The sequence below is a fragment of the Xylocopa sonorina genome, chromosome 17 (genome assembly GCF_050948175.1).
Source record: "Xylocopa sonorina isolate GNS202 chromosome 17, iyXylSono1_principal, whole genome shotgun sequence".
NCBI classification, from domain to species: Eukaryota; Metazoa; Arthropoda; class Insecta; order Hymenoptera; family Apidae; genus Xylocopa; species Xylocopa sonorina.
The window spans coordinates 4,016,457-4,041,347 of NC_135209.1; the positions used below are offsets into that span (position 1 = coordinate 4,016,457).

The 24,891-nt window shown below is 39.8% G+C and overlaps 1 protein-coding gene across 2 annotated transcripts; it reads right to left on the reverse strand.

Annotated features, from left to right (window-relative positions):
• Nucleotides 1–24,602, reverse strand: Mctp (multiple C2 domain and transmembrane region protein). 2 transcript variants are annotated; one of them, XM_076907826.1, is made up of 13 exons: nt 24,429–24,602; nt 18,344–18,712; nt 16,997–17,272; nt 15,953–16,095; nt 15,002–15,193; nt 6,403–6,551; nt 5,245–5,650; nt 5,006–5,148; nt 4,439–4,798; nt 3,521–3,650; nt 2,207–2,326; nt 1,010–1,335; nt 1–285 (listed from the first exon to the last, which is right to left on the reverse strand). In XM_076907826.1, exons 1-13 carry the CDS (start codon nt 24,484–24,486, stop codon nt 171–173), a joined length of 2,787 nt encoding a protein of 928 aa, XP_076763941.1. In that variant the 5' UTR covers nt 24,487–24,602; the 3' UTR covers nt 1–170. The 2 variants fall into 2 exon arrangements, with proteins under 2 accessions (XP_076763941.1, XP_076763940.1); XM_076907825.1 differs by having other exon boundaries at nt 2,207–2,371.
• Nucleotides 24,603–24,891: the final 289 nt, after the last annotated feature.

Genomic DNA, 24,891 nt, shown 5'->3' on the forward strand with positions numbered 1-24,891 from the left:
TAGCTAGAGGACTACGAGTGGAAACGTGGAAAAAACGTTTCTCAGTCTATGTCGATCACATCCGGATTCTCCGTTGATCCTTTCCGCTGTCGCGTCTTACGGCGCAGCAGGACCGTCCTCAGGATGCTCGGTGACCGTAGACCCGCGACTTCCGGCCGCGGGGCATGCTGCTACGCGGCCTTGTGCCTCTTCCTCTGCTCCCTGCGCGTCAGGTTCGGTGCGCCAGGACTGCCGGAAGTGCCCGCGCCCTTCTCACAGTCGGCTGTCGGCAACGGTTTCAACTCCCTGGCGAACAAGTGAGGTCCAAAATCAAACTTTCCTACATCCAAGTGGCAAACAACGGTATTTATTTCGACTATGAGATGCTAATGTGGAACTAGAGTGTTATACCAAGCATAGAAGAAGTACATATAGATGGTATGGGATTTGTAAAAAGGTCAATAACTTCAGCTTTTCTCTCTGCAGGCAAAAGAAAATGAATAATGATCAATCTTATCACAACTGTGCGTGTTGGTGATTAGTAAAAGGAGCTTAAGAATTGATGAAAGTGAGAGATTCTTTACAGAACACCACTTTTACGAAACACTGTCGTGCATGATATATTGTATTCAATTAAAATGGAAGTTCGTGACGATTTTTAGTAGGTGATAAAAATTGTTCAAGCTCAGTTGGAATATTCTACTTCGTCCACCATGTTCATCAAACCTCGCATTCTCAAATTCCTCCTATACATTCCCTTAATAAAAAAAACCTCAACTCTTTTATCGACATAAAAAAAAATCCTACAGAAAAGTTCTTCACTAAAAAACCTGAGAAGTTCTGCAAAGACGAAATTTTCAAATCGCCAGAAAGATGTAGAAAGCTTGTGAAACAGAATAACACCTGCACAATTTAACAAATGTATATGAAAATTTAAATATGCTAAAAAAATATGCTATTTTAAAAATCGTCAGAAACATCCAACATTGGACAGTCCAATTAACAGCAAACAGGATCGTTTCGAATGTACCTGTAATTAAGAAGCTCCTCGTCGTCGGGCACTCTGGATATGAGATCGAGAAGCTCGTTGTTGGGGACTGAGTGAGGTCGAACGATCTTCCTGGAGAATTTATTGACTCCCCAGACCAGGATTAGGTACCTGAGGGGGATGAAGTAGAGGACAACGGCGCCAAGGATCGCGAGGATCATGGCTAAGTAACTGAGGTAGGGAACAGTGAAGTTGAAGAGATTCTTCACCCTCTCGCAGAGGCTCGCTATGTAACCGATTGAGTTCTGAACGGTTTGAGTCACCTCTTGGATCGCTTGCAGTCGCTCCTTCAGGCTTTTCTTCTCTTCCTGAAAAAAGGGCAATGAAATTGTAATTGAGTTTTTGAATATTCTTGGAGTTTGAAGGTGATTAGAAAATTTGAGATTGTGATATTGTGGGAGATTGGAAAATTTGTGGTTGAGATATTGGAGGCGTTTAGAAAACTTGTACTTGGAAAATTTGCGCTTATAATCCTCTAAATCTTTAGAAAACTTACAATTGCATAACTTGTGACGATCAATCATCAAAACTCTTTAGAAGACTCTCGAAGAACAACAGTTTTCCAAATATTAAATCGGTTTGCAAAATCAGAAAACCCTAGCTAACTATAAATAGTTAAAAGTAACAGAGGAGAAGCTTGCAAAACTCCAATAGCACGTGTACCCAGCTTCAATCTTTAATAGAATAACGTCGCATTGACTGGGCCAATATCAGTGCACCTCAATTCGTTATTTGAGTAGGTCGAAGGTGAGCCCAGTAAAACGCCAAACGAAAATCTGGCCATCGATCGTGACACACGTCCAAATGTAATATTCATTGAAAAGTCTGCTGTAAACTCTTCGAGTGTGCGGACGTGTCCAGAAACGGTTCGTCTCGTTTGCGTGAACCAGTTTCAAACAAGTTCCACCGCGTAACAATACCAGCGATTTAAAAAAAAAAGATAAATACCCATTCATTACAAACATCCGCTGTTACAAAAAATACAACGGTGGACAATAAACTTCGCAAACGCTTTAAAATTAGTTAAAAACAATAGAATTAAGTCAACCCCTCTATTATTTACAAAATGCGATTAAAAATCGCCAAAAACTGTATCTCTCAGATAAGTACATAAGTTTTAATTTTTCTAAATTGTTAATTGAAAATGTTAAGGTACGCAATTGCTAAAAGCATACTCACTTTATCCTTATCGTCGTCGTCGTCGTCGTCATCCCCAGGGGTGCCAGGACCTTCGTCGATCTCGTCGTGGAAGTGGGTGTTGGTGTGATGAGATAAGGGCGTGCCGGTTAACACCGCAACCTGTCCGGAAATCCATTGATTCAGTCCACTTCCCTCTCCGTAAAGCTGGCAGGTAGCAAAGAATGTGGACATGCAGCAATGCAGGTAAAGGCCGTCAAGCATACGTGTCATATTACATGAGTTTAGGTATAATTTACTATTGGTGTGTACCATACGTGTGTCTGTACCTTGGACCAAAAACAGTCGACAGCAAGAAAGTAACTTTTGGAATATCAGCTTACATAATAATAAAAGAAATCTTGCAAGATGATTTCTTGGAAGTTTTCAATCTTCTGGTTACCTTTTGCCATCGATTTTGCTCTAAGATACAGATTTTTGTAAACGAGTTCGAAACTTAATAATACAAATAATGAGGACTAAATATATAAAAGAGTACGTGGATGGAAAATAATGAATAGTGGTCAGATATAAAATGACTCTAACTTATGCAAAGTGGTTCTGAATTATACAAAGCGTGTGTCTTTCTGGTACTACTGTCGAGCAATCTCTAATAGAGCTAATAAGCTACTCGAAATATCGCTCAAGGAATCTAGCAGAGTAAAAATTTGAGAGCGCAGTCGACTAAGTGCTAGGCATGCTGATCACGTACCCCTCTGTAACTTTAATTTCATTTATTGCTCAAGAAGGAAGATGCTAATCTCTATTAAGTAGCTCTAATAGAAGAATGAGAAATCTAGCTAATGTGCAGTATTAGCTTCTTGAGTCAGGCATTCTCTAATCTACAGATTTAACCGTAACAACTATTGTCATTAATAATTATTTGGATAATCGAAACCTCAGAATGGGAGAGATTTTGATGGATCAAGTAGATACGTGAGATAAGTGCTCTAGGATTATCAGTAATTAACACGTTCCATGCTATATGAGGCAGGTAGAGCTCAAATTGAACTTTTCATTTAAGTCATTTGAAATTCTTGTTGTAGAACGAATAATATACATTTTTATTTTAAATTGTATTGTTATTTTCTCGTATTATGCATCTTAACTCTTCATCCATTTTCTGATAATTATGATTTTTGAATTGTCGTAGAGATTTAAAGTATATTGCAGAAGCAAAACTCTATAATCATAAAGCTTAAACGAAAAGTATTCAAAATCCAGTATGGAACGTGCCAATTACAATTGTATCGAAGTGCAATTACTTAAAAAGACAAGAAACGTGAGAAATAATAATCTATCAATTAATTTACGTACCAAATAGTACTTTAATAGAATGAGGAGTGCCGCTCCAGGGAACATGTAAGGCTCGAAGTAGTAACAGCCGAAAATAAAAATGACCAGTGCGATGATGCTTCTCATTTTGTTCTCCCATTCCCAACAGCTCCTGTACGTGTTCGACGAAACAAAAAAAAAGTGAACTGTGTCATTGCATGGCAAAAGAAACTCTCGATTAGGCAATGTTCGTAAACGCGAGCATCGTGTACTTAAAACAGTCTGTAATAAATTACAGGAGAACGTTAGCCTGCAGGCCAGCCAGTTCTAAGAAACGCGATTCAATTGTTATTAATCAACGCGTGGATGGCGTAATATTCACGTAACTCGTGCCATGATTACTCTTAATCATCCTCGAGCTATCGACGTACGCATCCGGTGGTAAGAAAAACTGATACGAGCCATTAAAGTACTTTATAGTAAGAAGTTTGAGTCCACTAATGGCTGACGAGCGTCATTTGAGTCAGCGTTTCAATATTCATCAGCTTGACAACAAGTTATTATTATTTTTCAGCTTCTTAATCAGTCCACGTCTTTTAATATTTATCATATAAATTATCTCATAATTAATTGTTAATTCTACTTCATCTTACTATACATTTTTATATAAATATAAATATAATAATATAAAATACTATACATTTATTTTTCAATTGTAACTTCCACTTTCTCTCAACTTGCATCCATTTAGCAAGTCCTATGAAACTCGCGAGGCCTGCACACTAAAATTCGATACGCAGACGAATGAAATGGACTAATCACCGATGAAAGGGTTAATCAACGTTGAAAGGAGTAATCAATGCCACTGGTATACGAATTCAGTCTGTCAGAAAAGAAAAAAACCAAGAGAAGCAAAAAACCACGTGTGATCAAATTAAAAAAATAATCTGAACTACGTACTGCACGTATTTTCCAATGTCGATGACGATCACGATGATCGCCTTCAGCCTGAGTACGTTGCGCAGGAAGACCTGTCTCTTGAACTTGATTTCCGGTTCCATGTACTTCTTCTCCTTGGGATTGAGCGTTCGTACACAAGCTCTGACAACGTTCCAGACGACGGTCATCTCGAGAAGGATCTGTGGCGAATTCCCCTTGGCTCGACCCCTCAGTTTCTTGTCTTTCAACGCGTACCACCGTTTCTCGCCGTTTCTGATTTTTAGCAGGGGTATGGCGACCTTCCCGAGGAACTCTACTTTATGGTCCCTGTCCTCGTCGTACACAGTCACTTCCAGCACCGAATTTATATCCTTCACGTTACTAAAATCGACCAAAGTACGGTAGAAAGTTAAAAGGCAGGTACAATTTTTAAAATTATCATAGAAAATTTAGCCTTCTAATTTTTAAAATTCCTACAGAAAATTTAGCCTTATAATTTTTAAAATTCCTACAGAAAATTTAGCCGAACTTTAACCGAAAGTTTAGATACGTATTATCTCTGAAAACGTGTTACAAATTCTTGCTTACAAGGTGAATATCTTCTGCCAGTTTGGCGCCAGCGTTTTGTACTCAGTCTGGGTCTGCAATCTGGCGTTTACCAATTCCAGCACGCAGAATGGGTCGCTCTTCCCGCCTAAATCGGCTGCAGCGAGGCCTTGGGCTCTGAACACCTACGTGATCGTTCAAAATATACATTAAGAAGGCTTACAAATGAAACGTGTATCCAGTGTGAAGAGGTTGAATAATTAATGTACGTTTTTTTTTACCTTCACAGTTAAATGGCCCACGTCTCGAACCCTCTGCAACGTGTTGGTCAACGCGTACCTATGATACAACTGTTCACGCTCGCGAGGAGTCTCCTCGTGGGCTGCTAAATCGCTGATCGTCTCGCTGGCGGTGGTACCACTGATGGTCAGCAGCAGGAAGATGCTACCAGAGCCGTCCTCGAGGTCTCGCCAGAGACCATGAGTGGTCTCGCGTTCGAGCACCGCCAAATCGATCACAGTTTTGCCCATTAGATCGTCCTGATGGCTCTTGTCGCGGTCCCAGACCGTCACCTCTAATTCTTGGCCCAGGTACGGGTCCTCGTACAGATGAAGATCGAACTGCTCCAACCAGACGGGGTTCAGGGTCTTGTGCACGACCTTCGACTTGTATTTTTCTGTACCCAGACTGAAATGGGTTGGAAATTGTTAGACAGTCGTTACGTTGGCTGATTGAAAAATTTGTGGGGTTCAGAAGGTTGAGATAACACGGTTTTTATGTAACGTAGAACTAAAATTAGGATGGAGAATTTAACCTTTTAATTTTTAAAATTCCTATAGAAAATTAAGCCTTCTAATTTTTAAAATTACCATAGAAAACTCAGCCTTCTAATTTTATACCTTTTGCATTTTATAGTTATAAAATTGTATTTCACGATCGTGTGCATCATTAACTTGCTGCTCTGAGAATGCAATTATCAACCAAAAATAGTATCATCATCCTCCATCTGTCATTCAGCTATTCAATTATTAGTCTCCACAAATGAATAATTATTCGATCAAAAGTATTCTTACTTATCAAATAATTCCTCGTCCAACAAAGATAATATAATTATTATTCAAAAAACAAATTAGTCTTCAATTTGACAATTTTTCCCATAACATCTATTAAAAGAAATGATTCTTTGCAGAGTACAAACGTCTTATTCAATTGCAGGAGAAGCGAGACATTGAAACGAGTAGAAACTGCATTGAAAGACAAATAATTAGATATTCCACGTAAGTGATTACGTATCATTTGTAGCGGTTCCCTTGAAACGGAACAACGTAACCCGTGTGTTTCGCAACGGGAGCCAGAAGAGACGAGAGCAACGCTAAAAACGGGACGATTTTAATAACAAAGACGGGATGGAACAGAATAGAGAACGACGGCATTCATACCGAAACTTGACATAGGGATCCGAGAGGCCGTCTATATCCATTGGTAACAGATTCTTCGCTTCCACGAGGACAATCGTTACCACGGAGCTCCATATTTGCGACTTCAGCCGCCTATTTACGTCCGCCAATCGATTGGTCCTTTGGAAATACTGTGAACAGAAAAATACGTCGCGTGAAATCGTATCGGATTTCAACTCATAGTTATCATCACAATCTATTCATTTCAGTAAAATTCGACGAATTAACCCTTTGCAGACGTATTAAATTTGGACATGGGTATCGTACTGGTTGAAATTAATTTCTGTCGTAAGAGCAATCATGCATAACACGCAAGATTGCGATGAATAGTAATTATTTAGTAATTCTTCAGTAATTCTTCAGGATTTAGTAATTCTTTTGTGAATTTTAGATATATCTTTACTCAATACAGTCATCTAGTGATTTGTTCTTGTATAAAAATGATGTTTTGTAATTCACTGTCTCTATCAAAATCATCAATCAGGTAACTTTCTCTTTTGCCATTTTGGAGAATTATTTTGAAACATTTTAAGAAGAGAGAATGTCTAATTACTATTAAATACAATTTCTAAAATATATTTTGGAATTATACTATATATATTGGGTTGTCTCAAGTTTGAAGGGAAAAATGGCTCTGCTTTGGAACCCTCGAGAGCAAAGGATTAATACAACAGACCTGTTCTCAATTTTTATTTTAACATTGTCCCTTTTAATAATCGCTAATTAAAATTCTAATGTCCCTTCAGAGGAAACATCCAAGTGCAAAGAATCAAAAACCAACTAACTTCCATCTCCCACAAAATAACTTCCTCAATAAATAATTAACTCAACAAAAAAAGTGTTCAAATCTACCCTATGAATGTCCTCCATTTTCTCCTTAACATTGTCCCTGAGCTTATCGAACAGATCGTGGTACTTCGCATCTTTAACTTCTGAAACACCTTCCACGTCCACCTTGGCCTGGTCCATCCTCTTCGACCTCGAAATCGGACTTCCACCATCGACTCTCGACCTTTCTGGCTTCCGCAGATGCTCCAATCTGCTCTCAATCCTGCCCTCATCGTGCTCTTCATCCGCAGCAGTGAATTTAAACTCGTAACTCTGCTCCACCTTACTTTTATCCTCAGACTTCGCCACTCCTTGTTCTCCACCACTGTTTCTCCTCTCTTGCAGCACAGAATACGTCCCAGAAGGTCTGCAACGATCGACGATCCAGCTTTCGATGGGCAACAGCCAAGGATGCTTCTCCACGTGCTGCTCCCACAACTTCTCCATCTGATCCCCCATAATTCTCTCCACTGACCCTATCTTCCTCTCCAACGACGAACGCAGCGATCCAATCGTCTTTTTCTCTTTATTTCTAGCTGGTCTCTCGATCGACAAACCTTCTAATCGACTCCTCGAAGAGTCTCCACTGTTGTTCTCAGTCTTGCCACGCAGGTTCTCCAAAGAGCTCCATTTTCTAGTCGCAGGACCTCTGATCTTCTCCACTAAACTGTCCCTCTCTTTGTCATCAATGTCCACGAAGAAGTTGCTCTCTGGAATGTCATTGATGGACGCATTTTCTTCCTGGTTCTCATCAATGTTTGTTGGAACAATTCTCGTTGACTCACTGTCGTCTAGTTTTTTTTTGAACCTACCCTGCTCGCTTAAAAGGATTTCTAAGTACTTACGCTCCTTCATGCGGATGTTCAGCAGTTTGGTCTTTCGTGGCGGTGCTTCGACGCTTCTCGACGCTTCAGTGGTATTCTTGCTCGTTTTGCTGGCGTCTGTTTCTGGAGAACACTCTGTGCTTGAAGATGGCGAATCATTGTTGGATCCATCGAGGCTTGGACTATTTGCAAATTGTATTTGTGACACTGTGTCAGTTTCTACTGTCGTTTCATCGAGCGTGCGATTATTCTTCACTGCTAAATCCTCTTCAGACTTGTGTCTAAACCTGTCGCAATGGTGGTCCCAGAATTTCTTCCATTTAGTTTCAAGGTTCTCCTCGTTTCCAGTTATTTTAACAGATTTCGCAGAGGATCTTCCAGAAACGTTATCCAAATCTGTTGCAGGATCTCTTGGGATGTCGCTCACTTTGTCTCGTTTCCAGAAACCACTTCCTGTTCGCAGACTCGCCACGTGTTCTTGATCCATCGTTGAGCAGGTGGATTCTACGTTTGATGGTTCGTTTCCTTTGAGAAGTTTCGAGGAATCGATCTGAGGGTCTTCGTTTTGGGTTGGTTGCTTTTCGTCTTTGTCTGATTTTGTCGTTTCGATCCTCTTCATCGCTGTGGAAAATAGTGGCGTTGGAAATTGAGACTGTTTGGGTTTTCTGTGAGAAACGGTCGAAACAATTACGTTTGCTATTTTCTGAACGACTTACGTGACTGACAAACACTCGTTTCCGGCATCTGCACGCGAACACGCGTACAAACACGTCTGCTTGTTATCCTGTGACTGTCTCTCGTTCCACACGACCAATATCCAAGTCACGATCATCCTTATTTTACTAGACAGCCACAGTTTGGTAACGAGCGAAATACCTCGAAGAAAGTTTCTTCTTGCTAGTTGTTTGGTCTCATTGGTAATTCGATACTTCTCGTTTTAAACCTCGCCTCGATTTCTCCAAGAGTTCTTGCCACTCGCGATCTCCTTCGAGATTCTGGAGAACGGTGTCTCTAATATATTTAATTACATTAGAAGAGAGACAGAGAGCTTGTTGAGATGCTAGATTCGAATTGCAGGAAGAAACTGTTTTGAGAAACTTCCTCTAGCGGAGTTATCCGTCGATCGTTTAAGTTCGCTTCGTAAAAGTGTCTTCGACTGTTGCGCACTGATAAATATTTACACGGCAACAAGATCTACTGGAACTTCGCGAGCACCTTAAAAATTCTTCTTCTTGGAGTTTATAATTCTTGGAATTTTCTAAATTCCTTCATACAAAGTAAAACCCAAAAATCCATCGAGATTACACATATCCTTTGGAACTTCGTGAGCACCTTAAAAAAGTTTAAACTCTTCACACAAACAAAACCCAAAAATCCACCAAGATCACAGAACCCAATCGATCCTCACTGTCTCCATACACTATCAAACTCCCTTAGCCCTAAATAACACTGTATCGCGACCAGCTTGATCCTGACAAGGCAAATGAGTCCCTTCCGGATCGCGTGATCGACTGCACAGTAGTTCGAACGCGAGACCAACGTCGACTAGTTTAATAACGCCTGGAGAAACCGGTTCGCTCGAAGGTAAGCGCCGTTGTAACGAGCCGCTCGAATTCGCCAGTTACCAGAAACCACTTAAACCGCGGGTGAGTCACCGGAACGGGCGTGTGTGTGCCTTCAGAACCCGTGGCTCGTCTCTGTCAGCTCGCGAGCCGCACTACGCTTCGTTTTCTCGTCTCGAACTGCTGTTCTCCATCGTGTTTCCTTCCTCTAAAACCCACTGCGCTGCTTACATCCGTTTTGTGTGTCTTCAGAACTCGTGGCTCGTCTCTGTCGGCTCGCGAACTGCACTACGCTTCGTTTTCTCGTCTCGAATCGCTGTTCTCCATCGTGTCTGCTTCTTTTAAAAGCTGCTGCGCTGCTTACATCCACGTTGTGTGCCTTCAGAACTCGTGGCTCGTCTTCGTCAGCTCTCGAGCCGCACTAAGCTTCGTTTTCCCGTTTCAAATCGCCGTTCTCCATCGCGTCTCCTTCCTTTAAAACCTGCTGCGCCACCTCCATCCGCTTTGTGTGCTTCTGGTCCCGTCGCGAAGTCCTCCGCAGTTAGTCGGACGCGACCGCGCACCGGATGAACGCGGATGACAATGCGCCGCGAAGACAAAAGGAGTTACACGCGACGTTTATTTTTAACGAACGCTTTCGTTCCGCGTTTCTAGTGCCTTTGTCACCAACGATCCACGATCTTTGATACTCGGATTAAGAGTTACGCTCTGGTGTTTCAGTTTTCTGGGACGAGTTTTTGGGTGACGAGGAACTGCTTGGTCCTTGGGATTTTCTTTTCGAGGAATTGAGGACTTGGTTTTCTGTGACACTTTGAGTTCTTTGATTTTTGCTTGTAAGTCGTTGCACTGTGAATTATTTTTGTATTTTATTGGTAGTAATTTCTTGGTATTTCAAGTGTTTTGCGGTTTATCGACTGTACTTGTGATCAATCTTTGTTAGTAATTATAATATGAATGTAGCACTGATACTTTGTTGTAATTTGTATTTGTCTTCTTTCTTATTAGTCACATTTGAAAGAGGAGTGTCAAGAGTTAAGTTCGATTGAAAGGTTTAGAATTTTCGTGGAAACGAAATACAATTGAGGAATGTAGACAGAAGAAAATCAGACCAAGATCGTGTCTACTCGAGCGATGGCGCGTTACTGCTTAATGATACAACTTGACTCGACAACTGGCCCCCTCTTTACCTCTCCGTTCGCGGTAGGAGGTAAACATTGCGATATCATCGTGTACGTGTACAAGTTTAATGCGCGACGGAGCCACATCACTTTGGCTTGGGTAATTGTCACATTTTCCGTTCGCCTGTATTTATACACTTTGCTATCTGTCCGTAGTTTGCGTTCCCTTTCAACGTCTTTTTAAGCGTTCAAATATAATTCTAGAATATTACTGACAATTCTTTTTTTTTTATTATCGACAATTAATCGCTAATTCACAGCCACAACCAGCTTTTGTGAAATCATTTTTTTTTTTCAAGGGTTTAAATATCATTCTGAAATATCACTGACAACCTTTTACAAGTTTTTAACGATATTATCGCTGACATTTTCAACAGCCACAACTGAGAAACGCTTTCATGTAAAATGTGTAAAATTTTTATATGAAAAATGTGTTTTTCTTTTGATGTTGACAGAATTTATTTCTGAGATTAATTACTACAGAGTTCCAGAACTTTATTTAAAGTAAATGAGATTGATTACAAGTAGCAGTCGACCAACTGTCGCTTGAAATAAAATAAAGCTCTTTAAATAGCAGAAAATTGTCGACCATCAAATAGAAAAATAATTTACAGTGCAAGGAATTAAATAAATCCTTATACTATTGCAATATTGGAGCAACAAGTAGGTCTTTTTTTTCGATGAACGTATGTTTTGCATAAAAAGTGACGAACAGTGTTTTTAAACACAACGAACAGCTGGCGTTAAAGTGTCGAACGCTTCATTATGTATGCGTATGAGTAAAGTAGAAGATAACGAAGCCTTTTCAGAGCGAATAGAAGGTGCTCGTTGATGAACAGACCGTGAATGGTCGTGCGAATTCTGTTCAAACCTTTCACGACAAAGTTGCCGTGTAATCTTCAAGAAGAACAGTTATTCTTTCCATTACCAAAGAAAGTTAAGAAGCAACGAACCAAATTCTTGTCTTACTCAATTTAAAATACTAGTTGCTACTTAAAAATGTTATATATTTTTCTGTAGAAGTCAATGAATTCTTCTATAATCGAAAATGTTTTAATCTCTCAGCTCTGACGCGAAGACCAACCAATTACGCGCGTTCAAATCTTTTTTAAATTAATTTCCACGAACTGCCACTTAGACTTTCAAATTTTCATCAGCAAAATACGTCACGTTTATTATCGATTGTATCATTAAAATAGCATTAGAACAACGCAAATTGAAGTAATTAAATATAAGAAATCATTAAAGAAGGCACAAGACTTTGAGGCTTGAAAACAAGCAGCATCAAAGACAAATTTGAAAGAAGGTTTTGAAAGCAAAACTCGATATGTGAAATATCACGTTGTGCCATGGATTTCAGCGAAACAGTTCTTTTCTTTCGAACAACTTTCGAATTTTGTAACTCTGCGAACTGGTTGACTTCGATTTGGGTCAAAGTCAAACTACAAAATGTTGTCCCTTGTTCCACGCAGCGGATGGGGAGCGGTCCTTTCAGCTTTTTCCTGCTGATATCGATCACGAATTTAATTTCACACGCTAAACTTTGCTGGTCGACTGTAATCGCTGGCTCGATACATATTTACTGGATTACGAAACGACGACAGCCACCTCGATCACAGACGATGAATTTGCATCGTGTGATATCGTTTCTCGAGAAACGAGGTGTTATTTCGATACACCAGAGTACTTCGAAGTCTCGTTCAGATTTTTTGCAATCGAATCACTCTTGAAAGACAGAAAAATTTATGCCAATTTCCTGTTATACTTTTTAAACCACAAAACTCGTTCTGTATAGTCTAAAAGAAAAATTGGTTCGTATATAATAATTTTTAAAACGCAGAAACCTTAACTTAACTTTCAATTACCTAATATTCAATTGATGAATGATACTGATTGAAAAATATCTGTAATTATTAACCTGTTACTTATCATCCAGTATGACTAACGATTGTCCTATCTGAACGATGTGGAATCTTATCACAGTCAGTGTGCTATAGATTTTAATGATATAATATTATATATATAGACTTTAAAAATCTATCAAACATTCTTCAAACAAAATCTCCGTTTTCCAAAGCAGACTTAAATTTCTTAAAAACCAGTCTATGTATCTCTATTTCATCCTGACTTACTTGAAAAAATTCCCACGTTTTATGCTTGAAATCTTCAAAAACTAGAGAAAAGAGTCCACTTTGAAACTGGACGAACAGAATTCAGAATCGTTGCAATGTAAATCTGTAAATCTGGGGCCTGGTCTGCGCAAATATTAGATTTCCCAACCGTGTCATCCTTCGAGCATAAATCTATCCGATTAACCGACACGAGACGCTGACATCTCCCTCTGTCAAATATTTATCGAACGATATGTGTGGCGCGGTTCTTACCTTGCGAGGGCGCTCGTTTGAAACGCGAAAACTCGAGGGCTGGCGGAAGTTGAGGCCTTCGAAGTTACGAACATCTTTTCATACGCCAGAGGCAAATATTGTTCCGAGTCCATTTCCAAGTTTCTCATAAATTACGAGCACGACTCGCAACCCAGTTTCACCGTCCTCTCGTTCAAATAAATACGCGTTTTTCGTGGCTAGCACTAATTATGTGAGGCAAACAACAATTCTGCGCGAGCTTCCTTAACATTTTCTCGGTTGAACAGTGAAACAACGAGCAGCATCGATCGATTACTTTGAAATGCGTATTAATAATTAAGATTTGAATGCCATAGCATTCGTGTAATCCCAAAAGTAGATTTTTTAAGTGATAATTAAGTAAACAGAGGTTTTAAAAAGTTTGCATGGAGCTATTAAATAAATTTGTAAGCATGAAATAATGAAATTCAGTATTTAGCTTCAAGAAGCATAAAATTGTTAGATTTTTTTTTAAATTCGCGTCAAATTGTAAAGAAAACAATTTGAACTGTTAAGACGCTTTTAAAAGAAACCTTTCGACTGCGAAGGATTAACAGACTGCGCTACCTGCTTCGCAAGCCTAACAACAGTGGAAGCAATTTGTTGATAGACTTCCTTCCACCTGAAACACTCAAAGTTCCTGCGCATCGAATGCATTTCGTAGCCCGTCAAAGTTCACAATCGACGACGTTATCGTTTTTCGATATTGCACTGCGTGGGGTGGCATCCAGGCTGTCTGAGCGTCGAATTGTTTGTCAGAAACCGTTCAACCTGTGCCACGGAGGCATTCTACTAGTACGATTCGCGAAACAACGATCAGAACCCCAATTGGTGTTAATTTTCTTTTATCACTTCCGCGATTGTTCCTTAAACTTTCATGTAAATTGAGAATATGAACTTTGAAACTTACAAATTGGCCACTGCCAACTAATTGACCCTACTAATTACAATAGAAATATATACGCTAACAAATATAAGAACGTACCACTATAATATATACAGAAATTAATATTTCCAATAAAGCTGTCTCTTCGAATGAAAAGTTTCAATTTCCAATAGGAATATATCAAAAAAAAACTCGTCGTCAACCTGACCCTATCTGACATTAGCAAGTTACCTCGATAACGATATTGGATACCAACAATTTCTACGTGTTTGTCCGGGGCCTCGCAATTTATCCGCGTTCATTCATATGCAGTCGATGCGACCGGTTAAAATTCTGTTCGCAGCTTGTGTCAAAAAGATAACGTCGAGCAAAGTGGCGCAACAGTTTGTGTCTGCCCCTATCATCGCCACGATATGCAAATCCCCTGATATTCCCTATGTTTATGGATGCAGAATCGGTGTTCGTTCGACCTGGATGACGCCACGCAACTTGGTGTCGCAACGTGGAATGGGGATGAGCCTTGTCGCTTGACTCTATCGCAAAGGATGGCGACAAAAAACCTCTTCTGGTGATCAAAGTCGGTTTGAAACTTGATCTTACGTTGACTCCACTGATTGACCCTTTGTCGCGTCGTGAAATAGACTGCACTGACCACATTTGTTTTATTGCAGTTTCTACGCTACTGGTTCTGGTTCTTTCATCGTGGCTGCGACCACGAGAACCAGAGAAATCGAAACGAGAGTAAAACCCTTCCATAGTTTTCTAATATTTTAAAAATCGACAGACAAATTGAATCAAATTGAGTGTTTTACAGTTGAAAGTAATGCTTGGTAAACAATTGTTTTAACGATTAGATGGGATCATATATCAATGAAGATGAAAGAATACTAAAAATGTCTACCTGTTCTTTCTCCTGTTGATTCTTGGGCCAAAGAGTGAGGGTCAAGTAGATCTCTCCCAGATGTTGCTTGGGTCTGCTATGGTCCTTCAGCTCCAGAACGACATCCTGCGACTGGCCCAGGTCCAGTTGGGTCAGGTCCAATTGCGCCACGCCCATGAAGTCATCCTGCAGGCCCCAATCGTAGTCGAAGACCTACCGAAACGACCAAGGTCTGTTGCTAGTTGGAAGAAAGAGCAAGAAACCGATAAAAAAAAATCCAACGACCATCTCGAGACGTTCTAGAACGATCGTTACACAGAAATCTTGTTGGCTGAAGGACCATTACTTTAATAAATTAACAAGAGTGCTAGAAAGCTGGCTTGCTCGGCTAATTCTGTACTGTAATCACTTAAAATCGTCTGAGAAGCTTCTGAAAAATAAATTTTTTTAATTTCACCAGGAAATTTATTATTTAAACTATAGATTGTAATGCAAAAAGCGACAGAAAAAGATGGAATCTGCAAAAAGTCTTAGAAAGATTACTTTCTTATATTATTACCTAAAAGTTATTTCTGTCGCGAGATAAGCGCAAAATTATATTTAACTTTTCCAGTACAAGCGACGTCCACAATCACCCATTGTCAAACATTATCTGAACGACTGTGGTCACGTCAAGTGAAGTCACAACGATGTCAAGTGCCATGCCATGTTTCAAGATTACACCCAGTACAGCTTCGTTTCGTTCGAGTTTAATAACCGATGAAATTAAAAAGTAGGTTGAAAAAAAAGTAACCAAGCTTCTTGCAAAGTTAACCAGTCATCTACAGATTATCCTAATTGGTACAAAGCAGAACCCTCCTTCGAAACTGTTACAATAGTAATAATACAATGCAAACATTAATCATTAAGGAGACTTTAAACGAGTGAACGGATAAATCGCAGTTGAATATAAAAAAATGGCGAGCAATTCACCTTGAACGTGAGAGGCTGGAAAGGGTCCTCTATCGGCAGGGTCACACTTTCGTCCCAAACTGGATTTAGGTCGCGGTGAACAGTCCGCGACTTGTGCAACAATCGACCGCCGCTTTTCACTTTCACGTACGGATCGCTGGCGCCTGTAACACGCGATCGATCGATCCCTTAATTCCTCTGCGAACAACATTTCCTAGTCGTTCGATCGTTTCTTTCAGTATAGCTTTGGTAAAGATGTTAGACGCGTGGAACTGTGACAAATCATACTTCCTGACACGTTCGTAGACTGTATGAATGCTATAGCATTCATTTCCATGATAATACAGAATTATATGAATGATATAGCATTCATTTTCATGATGATGCAGAATTACATGAATACTATAGCATTCATTTTCATGATGATGCAGAATTACACGAATGCTATAGCATTCAAATCTTAAAGTCAATTATTTGTAATTTAATTTTATATAAATTATATTATCTTTATTGTCGTAGATGCTATAGCATTTATAGTACATAATCATTAAAGTATAATAATCTGACTACCCTTATAAAATGTGTTTAATCAAATTTTGGATATCATAAGCGATTTAAAAGAAAATTACTGTTGCACCTCAAAACTTTTACTGTCGGCGAACGTGGCAATTGATAGCAGTAATAAAACCAAACGGAGGATGTATACCAATATGAAAATACTTGTTCTACCGCATCTAAGTTTACGACAAAAGTTACGAAAGACTCTTCTACCTAAATTGAAATAGTTTCGCGCAATATATCAACGATTGAAAGAACCCTTTGCACTCGACACCTTCTTGCACGTTATTAACAGAAACTTGCCATTTCACTAGTGCAAAGAGCTAAGAGTTAAAATTAGATAGAAGAACTTTTTCACACAAAATCTTAAAGCATTGTTCACAAGGCCTATCTCGACAACTATTCCAAAATAGTGCACCAATGGAAAAACTCTCGCAAAATAAGTTCCATCTTTATGTATAAAGGGTGAAAAAACTGGCACGAGAACCCTATGCAATTTCATCTCACCACATCTATCCATAGCAACCAGGTTCGTTCCCTTTCTGATGTGCAAACGAAGTTGGAAGAACGCATGCTGCCTGAGTGCCAACTCTCTTCTACGCGCGACCTCCTCCTGAAGGAACGCGCTGTCATCCTGGCTGATCGATCCTCGAGCTTCCTCGTTCGAGTCCCTCGACGGCTGGAAGCTCAAGGACCCCTTCGAATGGCCCTCGCTGCTCCTCCCAGGGCTGTCCTCCGGCCTCGTCACGACGTTCTGTCGTCCTCCGCGTACCAACGGCGATTCTGCGCCCAGAAGAACATCCGACATATTAAATGTGAGACGAGTGGATATAATAAGGGTGCGACGCATAATTTTTCTTTTAACTTCTTGACGTCTGTATGATGCTGATTGTGATGCACAGGATGAATCGAAAAGAAGTTTTGTTTTAATATCGTTCACATGATAGAAATTAAGTATTGCAATCAAATTGTTCTGATGAACGATTATGTGTACCTCTCTGCTGAAGAATATTAGAAATATAATTATGAATTTTATTGGATGTTGCGTACTCTGTTCGATATTCTATCGAACAACATATTTGATCGACAATTTAAGAAAAATTCCATGAAGAATACTAAACAGCAAAAAATCCTAAAAAGAAGCTTCGATGCGATTTCTTAGAGTGTAATAACTGACAGAAGTAATGCCTCAATTTCTGTAAAATTAGGAACACTGGTCAGGTATATTTTTTAATTAAATACTTGAATTTTTGTAACAGATAGCCTCATGCAGAAAATTAAGGTACAGACCTCGTTAATTGCTTCTATAAATGACCAACAACGATTCGTAGAAACGTGAGAATGGAATAGAAATGTAGATCAAACTTATCGATCGAAACAACGCACACAAAAGCGGTTAATTACCCAGTTACATAATTAGGTAATCGATAAGCTGTGACCTCAGCTTTCCTTTCATTGATTTTCCCCTAGTAATCCATGACGCAGGAACGGTGTTTAACGTAACGTTACATGAAACTGCCTCGTGTATCTTAAAAATCAACCTGATTCCAATTACAATCTGCTATAGAGCTGGTCTTTAAATAGGCGCGAAAGTAATTATCTCGATCACGGGTGCACACTGTGCAAATCTTTGCGATTTAACACATTTAGACCACTGCGCAAGATCTTTAATTGCAGGATTATTCGATAGAACCAAATACAACACACGCATCGATCCACGTATCCGAGATTTTCCTCAGTTAGAGTCTAAATCATGTATTCAATTTTCCTACAAATTATTTAAAAAAAAGAAAAACAGTATAGAACACTATAGAACACTATAGAAACACCCTAAATAGAAACTGAAAGGAGTACCCGGATGATTGAGACAATGTCTGGCCGGGCTCTGCGTGGCTGAGGAGCTTTTGCTATGCTCGGACGAGTAGTCAGCCGCATAGTCGGACTCGACGACCTGTGCGACCCCCGCATCCTTCGACTTCTTCCTCTCCTTGCTGCGGCTGCGAGCCCACCGGCTCTTCAATGTCGCGAAGAAGGTGTGCGTCCGTTGCGCCACCGAGGTGGCGTGTCGATGGTGCCGGTGGTGATGAACGACGCTCGGTTCCGCTTGTTCACCGCGTCGTGACGGCGAACTGCTCTCGTTGTTCCGGAGCTCCGTGGCGCTTTTCGAGAGCGGACGGCTCCCGTTCAAGTTCAATCTGGACCTCTCCTCCACGAGACTGCTATCTGCAATTTCGTCCATCCGTTAACTACATTTCATTTCGACGAGAACGAGTTTAGTTTCTTTTGATTTCCAGTGGACTTGGATTCTGCTTGATTTTGGTGAACTTTAATAAGAAGTTAATTTGCTTTTGTGCTGTTCAGCAATTTTATTGAAATTTCACCTTTTAATTTTTAATTTTTATTTGATTCTGGTGGATTTTGATAAACTTTAACAACAAGTAGAGCACTATTGAAGTCCACCTAAAAAAGTTAAAAAAAAATAGATTTACTTATAAGTTACTCGTTAAAGTAGACCATTATTTAAGTCCAAATAAAAAAGTTAAAAAACCAGATTTACTTGTAAGTTACTTGTGAAAGTAGACCACTATTGTACTCCAACTAGAAAAGTTAAACAAAATATGTTAAACCTGCCTTTCCGACTGAACTACTCACTATGGAAACATTTGTATCCACATGCAATGGACGATAACCTGATATAAACTTCGTACGAATGATCGAACGAGAAAAGTCGAAGGGTTAAGAAAGTAATTGTAAAATATCCGAACCCTCTACTGAGAATGTTCCACGGCATCGTCTACGATATCGTTAGTTACGCGATCGATTTTTAAGAGCACGAGAAAGCCACCTGAGCCTCTAATTCCTCCAACGAGGTCGTTACAATCACGTCTACAAAGAGGCGCGTAATCACCCCACCAATAGCAGGATGGTTGCACTGTGTAACATCGTACAAGAAAAACGATCAACCTGTGCCTTTTTTACATTTCAATATCTCATTGAAAAGAAATCATTATACTAAATACTTTCTTGAAATAACCACAGTTGCTAATAACGATTCCAACATGTAGAACAACACTCGACATTATTATATCGATTTCAAATAATCTGCGAGGTACGTTCCAGAAAAATAGAAAAATAGAAACTGTATAAAACTGGAACGTATCTGATGAGGCTGTCACCTGTACAACTGGAACAGCTTGCCAATCCATTAAACATACTTGCACACGTATTTACAGGTAGACATAAACGTATCTAAAGGATCGTTACGTGAACCCTCTTAATTTGCTAATCTCTCAAATGTGATACACTACTCTAGAAAATTAATCCATTAACCTTTGTGTTATATTTGTACAAATTTCTCTGTTTACCCTTTAATCACGTATTTTTTACATTTACTGGAATTGTAACAGTGCACAGTTTCGAATCTAATTAAATACTTCACAGAAACACCTCAAATAAATAATAATAATTAAACAGCACGTTATCAATCTATATCAGTGATATAATAACCCGTGCACTAATCTAAAAATACGGTTGGGTCGCAGAGAGCCTGGCACAGTAGAAGGGTTGACCTATCCAACGAGCTCGCATAATCTAAAAAAAGAAGAGCACCGTAATCCTAATGATCCTGGTGCTCTAAATCATGCGAAACGCAGACTGGAGAATACCATTCGCCTTCGAAACGCGTCGCATCTAATCCATTTACACTACTAACGCGTTCGTGCGAGCAACTTATTAAAGCGCGCGTAATTGCACACCGAACGGGACATGCATTCAAATTCCATGCACGACTATTAGCTACAGAGGACTGTATCAATTCGAGGATCGTTCTCGATGAAGCTGCTAATGATTTCGGTTGCACGTGCCATTACCTACGGATTATGCCACCAACTATAGAGGCGTGTCCAAGCAACTGGGGAAAAGGACTTTTTTCATAGAAAATCGCGAAAAATTTTATTAAACTGCATTAAGGATAACTAAATTAATTTAGTCCCAGAAGGATGTCACGGCAAAATAAAACACAGTTTACTGATCAAGAAGTGAGCAGATAAAAATTGAACAAAGATTAAAAAAGTAAAAATTTTATAAAAAAAATAATTTATCCTTGAAACAAATTAGTGAGTTCGCATTCGTTGGGTTCAATGAAATTGTTCGAAGAGAAAATAATGGCAGGATTACGAGTATCCTGTAGGAGAGTGGCAAGTAGGGAGCTAACAACCCCGTGCAAACACTAAGAGATAGACTGCTCTTAAACCACTCGTGGAACAGATATACGAAACGTACACGTGTAATACATATACTGACTCCGATCTATTCCGTGTAGATCGTGGTAACGCGTACGATGGGGGGTTGGTTCTAAATATACATGGGGGACGACAAGAAACGGCGACATTTAACCAAGCTGCAGAACCACCGCAAAGCTTGGGGTAAATTGGAAATGGCATAGAGAATTGAAGACCCTCGATCCTACTGTAAAAAGGTTATCGATGTACAGGCGTTTTTTTATACAGAAATGGATTTTCTGGCGAGGGAAAAAATGCAGAAAAAACACGTCACATCTGTTTCTACGAGATTGAAAACGAGCGTGAAATTTTGCAGCTCGAGTATTTAAGAGAACAATTAAAATAAGTAGAGTGTTAATATAATAAAATAATAAAATGAATCTAACTTGATGCTCTTCTCTAAGTTCTCATGGTCACTAGATACATGTATATTGATACTAATTGGTTAGAAGGGGTGAAAGAACGTTCCAGAGGGTGGCAGAGAACTGAACTTGCGTTCAACGTTATTAGATTTCGGGCGAACTCGCCGGAAACGATCTAAATTCCTCGAGATCCATTAGGCAAACGGATATGACATGCGATCCTGCCGCTAAAGGATATTGCTCTAATCGAGTCTGAATAATACGGACAATTCTCTGATTAAATGGATAACTCTATCGCTAATTCAATTTAAACGCTACCTTGCTATCCTCTCATCCCTTTTCTCTACATTTTCACACATTCTCGGTTCACTCATTCGTTTACACGCTTCCTCTTCTCATTATTGATGATACAGGGCGAGCAGAAAGAGAATCATCAATTTGTTTGATTATTTACAGTCGTGGTTTCTAAACTGTCTGTTAAAACTGTAATGTGAATGAAAATAAAAAGTGTGAAATCTGGAAGACTACTAATAAACAAAGAACTAAAAACAAATTTCCAATTTCCTTTTCTTTTTACCTATTTTCTATTTTCCAGTTTCGTCAAAAGCGTCTTCTCTTTTAATCCTCATTTATTAATTGCAATATCGCAAAACACGTACACAATTCTTGCATTTGTCTGCCATGACCGTCTCAAACCAAAACGCAAGTACTTCCGCTGTTCTTCAGCGCGTTAAACCGGAAACTGGTACAATTCGAATGCTGTGTAAATCGTGGATTAGAAGCAAGACAAATATTCGATCGATTCTCACATTTTCATCGAGTATCACCGATTTTAATTGTATTTCTTTCAAGAGCAATTACTCGAGCAAATAGAAGAAGGAAGATTAATGGACGAACAGAAACAGAGACGTTCGAGGAGATCTGGAACCACTTGAATCGATGCAAGATAAAGGGGCGGCAGATTGCAGGGTAAATCGATGCAAGTCAGAGGAGGCGAGGCTGCTCGTTCTTGCCAGTTCCGGTTAATCCGTAGCTCCGTTGCGCTGGCACGAATTATATAAGCGGAAAGCTGCGGTCACACCGCTTCAATTCGATCACAATTTGATTCACGTTTCCGTCGTGCGAGCGCCACGAGTCTGATTCGTCGCACGCAATCAAGCGTTACTCGATTCAGCCGAATTTCCATTCAACTTATACGCGAACCAACGAGCGTGATCGTTCATTACTGGCCGCCATTAAAATCAGAGACGTAATTCGCTGGAATTCGAATGAAAATTTGTCTCGTTTCAGAATGTTCCAATATCGAACGAACGCTTCTCAGTAAAACTTCATAAATCTGCTGTCAAATCTATTAATGAACCAATTTGCGATTGACACAGCGTTTACAGGGGGCTCGACCACTGCTTGCGCAACGAGTAACCGTGAAATATAATTGAAACGAAACGGGTAATCCATTGGCGTGATCGTGATTCGAGAGTTTACGTAATCGCGTCCAAGCGCAGAGTTTACCAGCGATCATTTAGAATGCGGTCTGTTTAAGCCTCGTTGACCGCGATCATTCGAGCCACGATTTTATCTAATAACGTTTGAGCGATTCGAGGTGAAAGAAGGCTGAAAATCAGGACGTTAATAACAGTCTGGTCGAGAGACTGGGATAATTAGATCGGACACGCAGTGATTGAATTCTGTTATGCTATGCCCAGCCAATTACGAGGGTACCACGTCACACGACGAATCTAGATTTTCATGAAATTTTACAGCTAATAACAATATACATATATACATATTGAGTTCATTAAGGAACATTTAATTACGAGTACCATGTTTCACGTGCTGATGCGTGATATACGTGTATTTACAGGACTTTAAAGAATTTAATCCTTCGCGTACAAGAGAAAAGTAATATTGCTGTTACTTCCACAACATTTTTTAATTTGCTAACAGAATAATTGAAGTTATTACGATTTCGTTTTGTCTTTGTATTATGAATTGAAAATTATTTCCATTGTCTCCATCGAGGAGTCCTCGAGCGTAAAGGATTAAAGAAGAACAGACGCTGCTTCCCAACAAGGAAGCTAAATATTTCTCTTTCCAAAACTCGATACTCTCTGTACCAAATTGTAAGTAAAACTAAACAGACAAATATTTAGCCGACAAATAAAGAGTTGACCACAAAAACACGAAATACTTTCAGAGCTTCAAACTAATTTCCTTCGTCCTACTCTGCTCTTCGTCCTTTTATCGAAACTGAAACCAGAGTACAAAAAAAGCTACAAAGAACTCACGACACAAGTATAATACACATACCAAGCTACAAATAACATGAACACCAACCAAAGTATAAAACAGTTCGCGTATAACACGAAAATTCACGCGAGAACCACCACGAATACCTGTTTACACTTTCAAAACAGAACCTCTTCTCCATCTTCTCCATCTCGTTTCGTTTCTTCTGTTACCAAACGCGTTACGAACTTTCGTGCTATACACCATACACGTACAGTAAAATAACTCAACTAAAATCGATGCTCCATCGTCAATAAAACGACAATACCTCTTGTGGTGACCAACGAGAAACAAGGTAAGTGCGTACCGCGTTATAGGAGGGTTAACCCTTTGCGCTCGACGACTTTTTCGGTCGAGCGGCATTGCAACTCGAGACAATTTCGCGTGTAAATGAATTTATAGAAGAATTAACATAGGAAAATGTTATATTTTGATATACTATCTGTGTTTACATTTTAAAAAAGATAATTATCGAAGTTCGAGTTCTGTAGTGGTGTTTAGTATATTATACAAGACACTTAACAGGGCATTCTGAGTTGCCAGGATCTTATGGGTCATCGTTGCTACTTCGGAATTCACTGTCTATTACACTAATTTTTCTATTTCTCACACTCGATACATCATTACTGTTTACACTTGCTCTGTCGCCAATTTAATCGTAATCAATTGAAAATCAAACTCGCCTTAGAATTTAAAAACGAGTGGTGGAAAATTTCGCGATAAACGTGCTCGCAACGACCGTCGAAACTGTACTAACGCTGGACGCATCGTATTCAAGACTACAATCGTACAGGAATTTTACGTCACAATGTCACTTTCCAACCGAAAACATAAACGGTCTATTCACGGACCAATACTTTGCACCTATCGACTGGAGATAACGAAATTCAGGGTAAATACAGCCGCTCGAGTTGCCACGCGAAATATCGTGGCGAGTGAGAGTCGCCGTTCGAACGCAAAGGGTTGACTGCAGTAGAAATGAAGGGACATTGGGACGATTAGGGCACTCACCCACTTCGATCTGTTCACTGTCCTCCGCCCCAGCGAGTAGCTCGACGCTCTTGCTCATCTTATCCACGGTGAACGCGGTTTGTTTTCAGTAGCTCCAGCTCGCGGGCCTTTAATCTCTTCTTGAAGTGCGCCAGTCCGCCGCATGCTGACAGCATGATTCCCTCGTTGGATCAACGAACCCTAACGAGCATCTGCTGCAGGCCGCATATCCACCCTGGATGAAGATCCTGGATGATCCTCCCAGGTCAACGGTTCCACGATCGGCCCATGGTGTCGCGCGAATCGCGGCCAGCTGCCATGGTTAGACGAGACAACGATAAATCCGCGAGATCTTCGATTTGGTCTGGTTCTGAAAGGACTTTGCTCGACTTCTGGCGAACGTTTAACGCGACAAAAATGCAGAGAAATGTCTGGTCGTGAGAGAGAAGCGATAAATCTCAATTTCTTGTTGTGGAACTGTTTG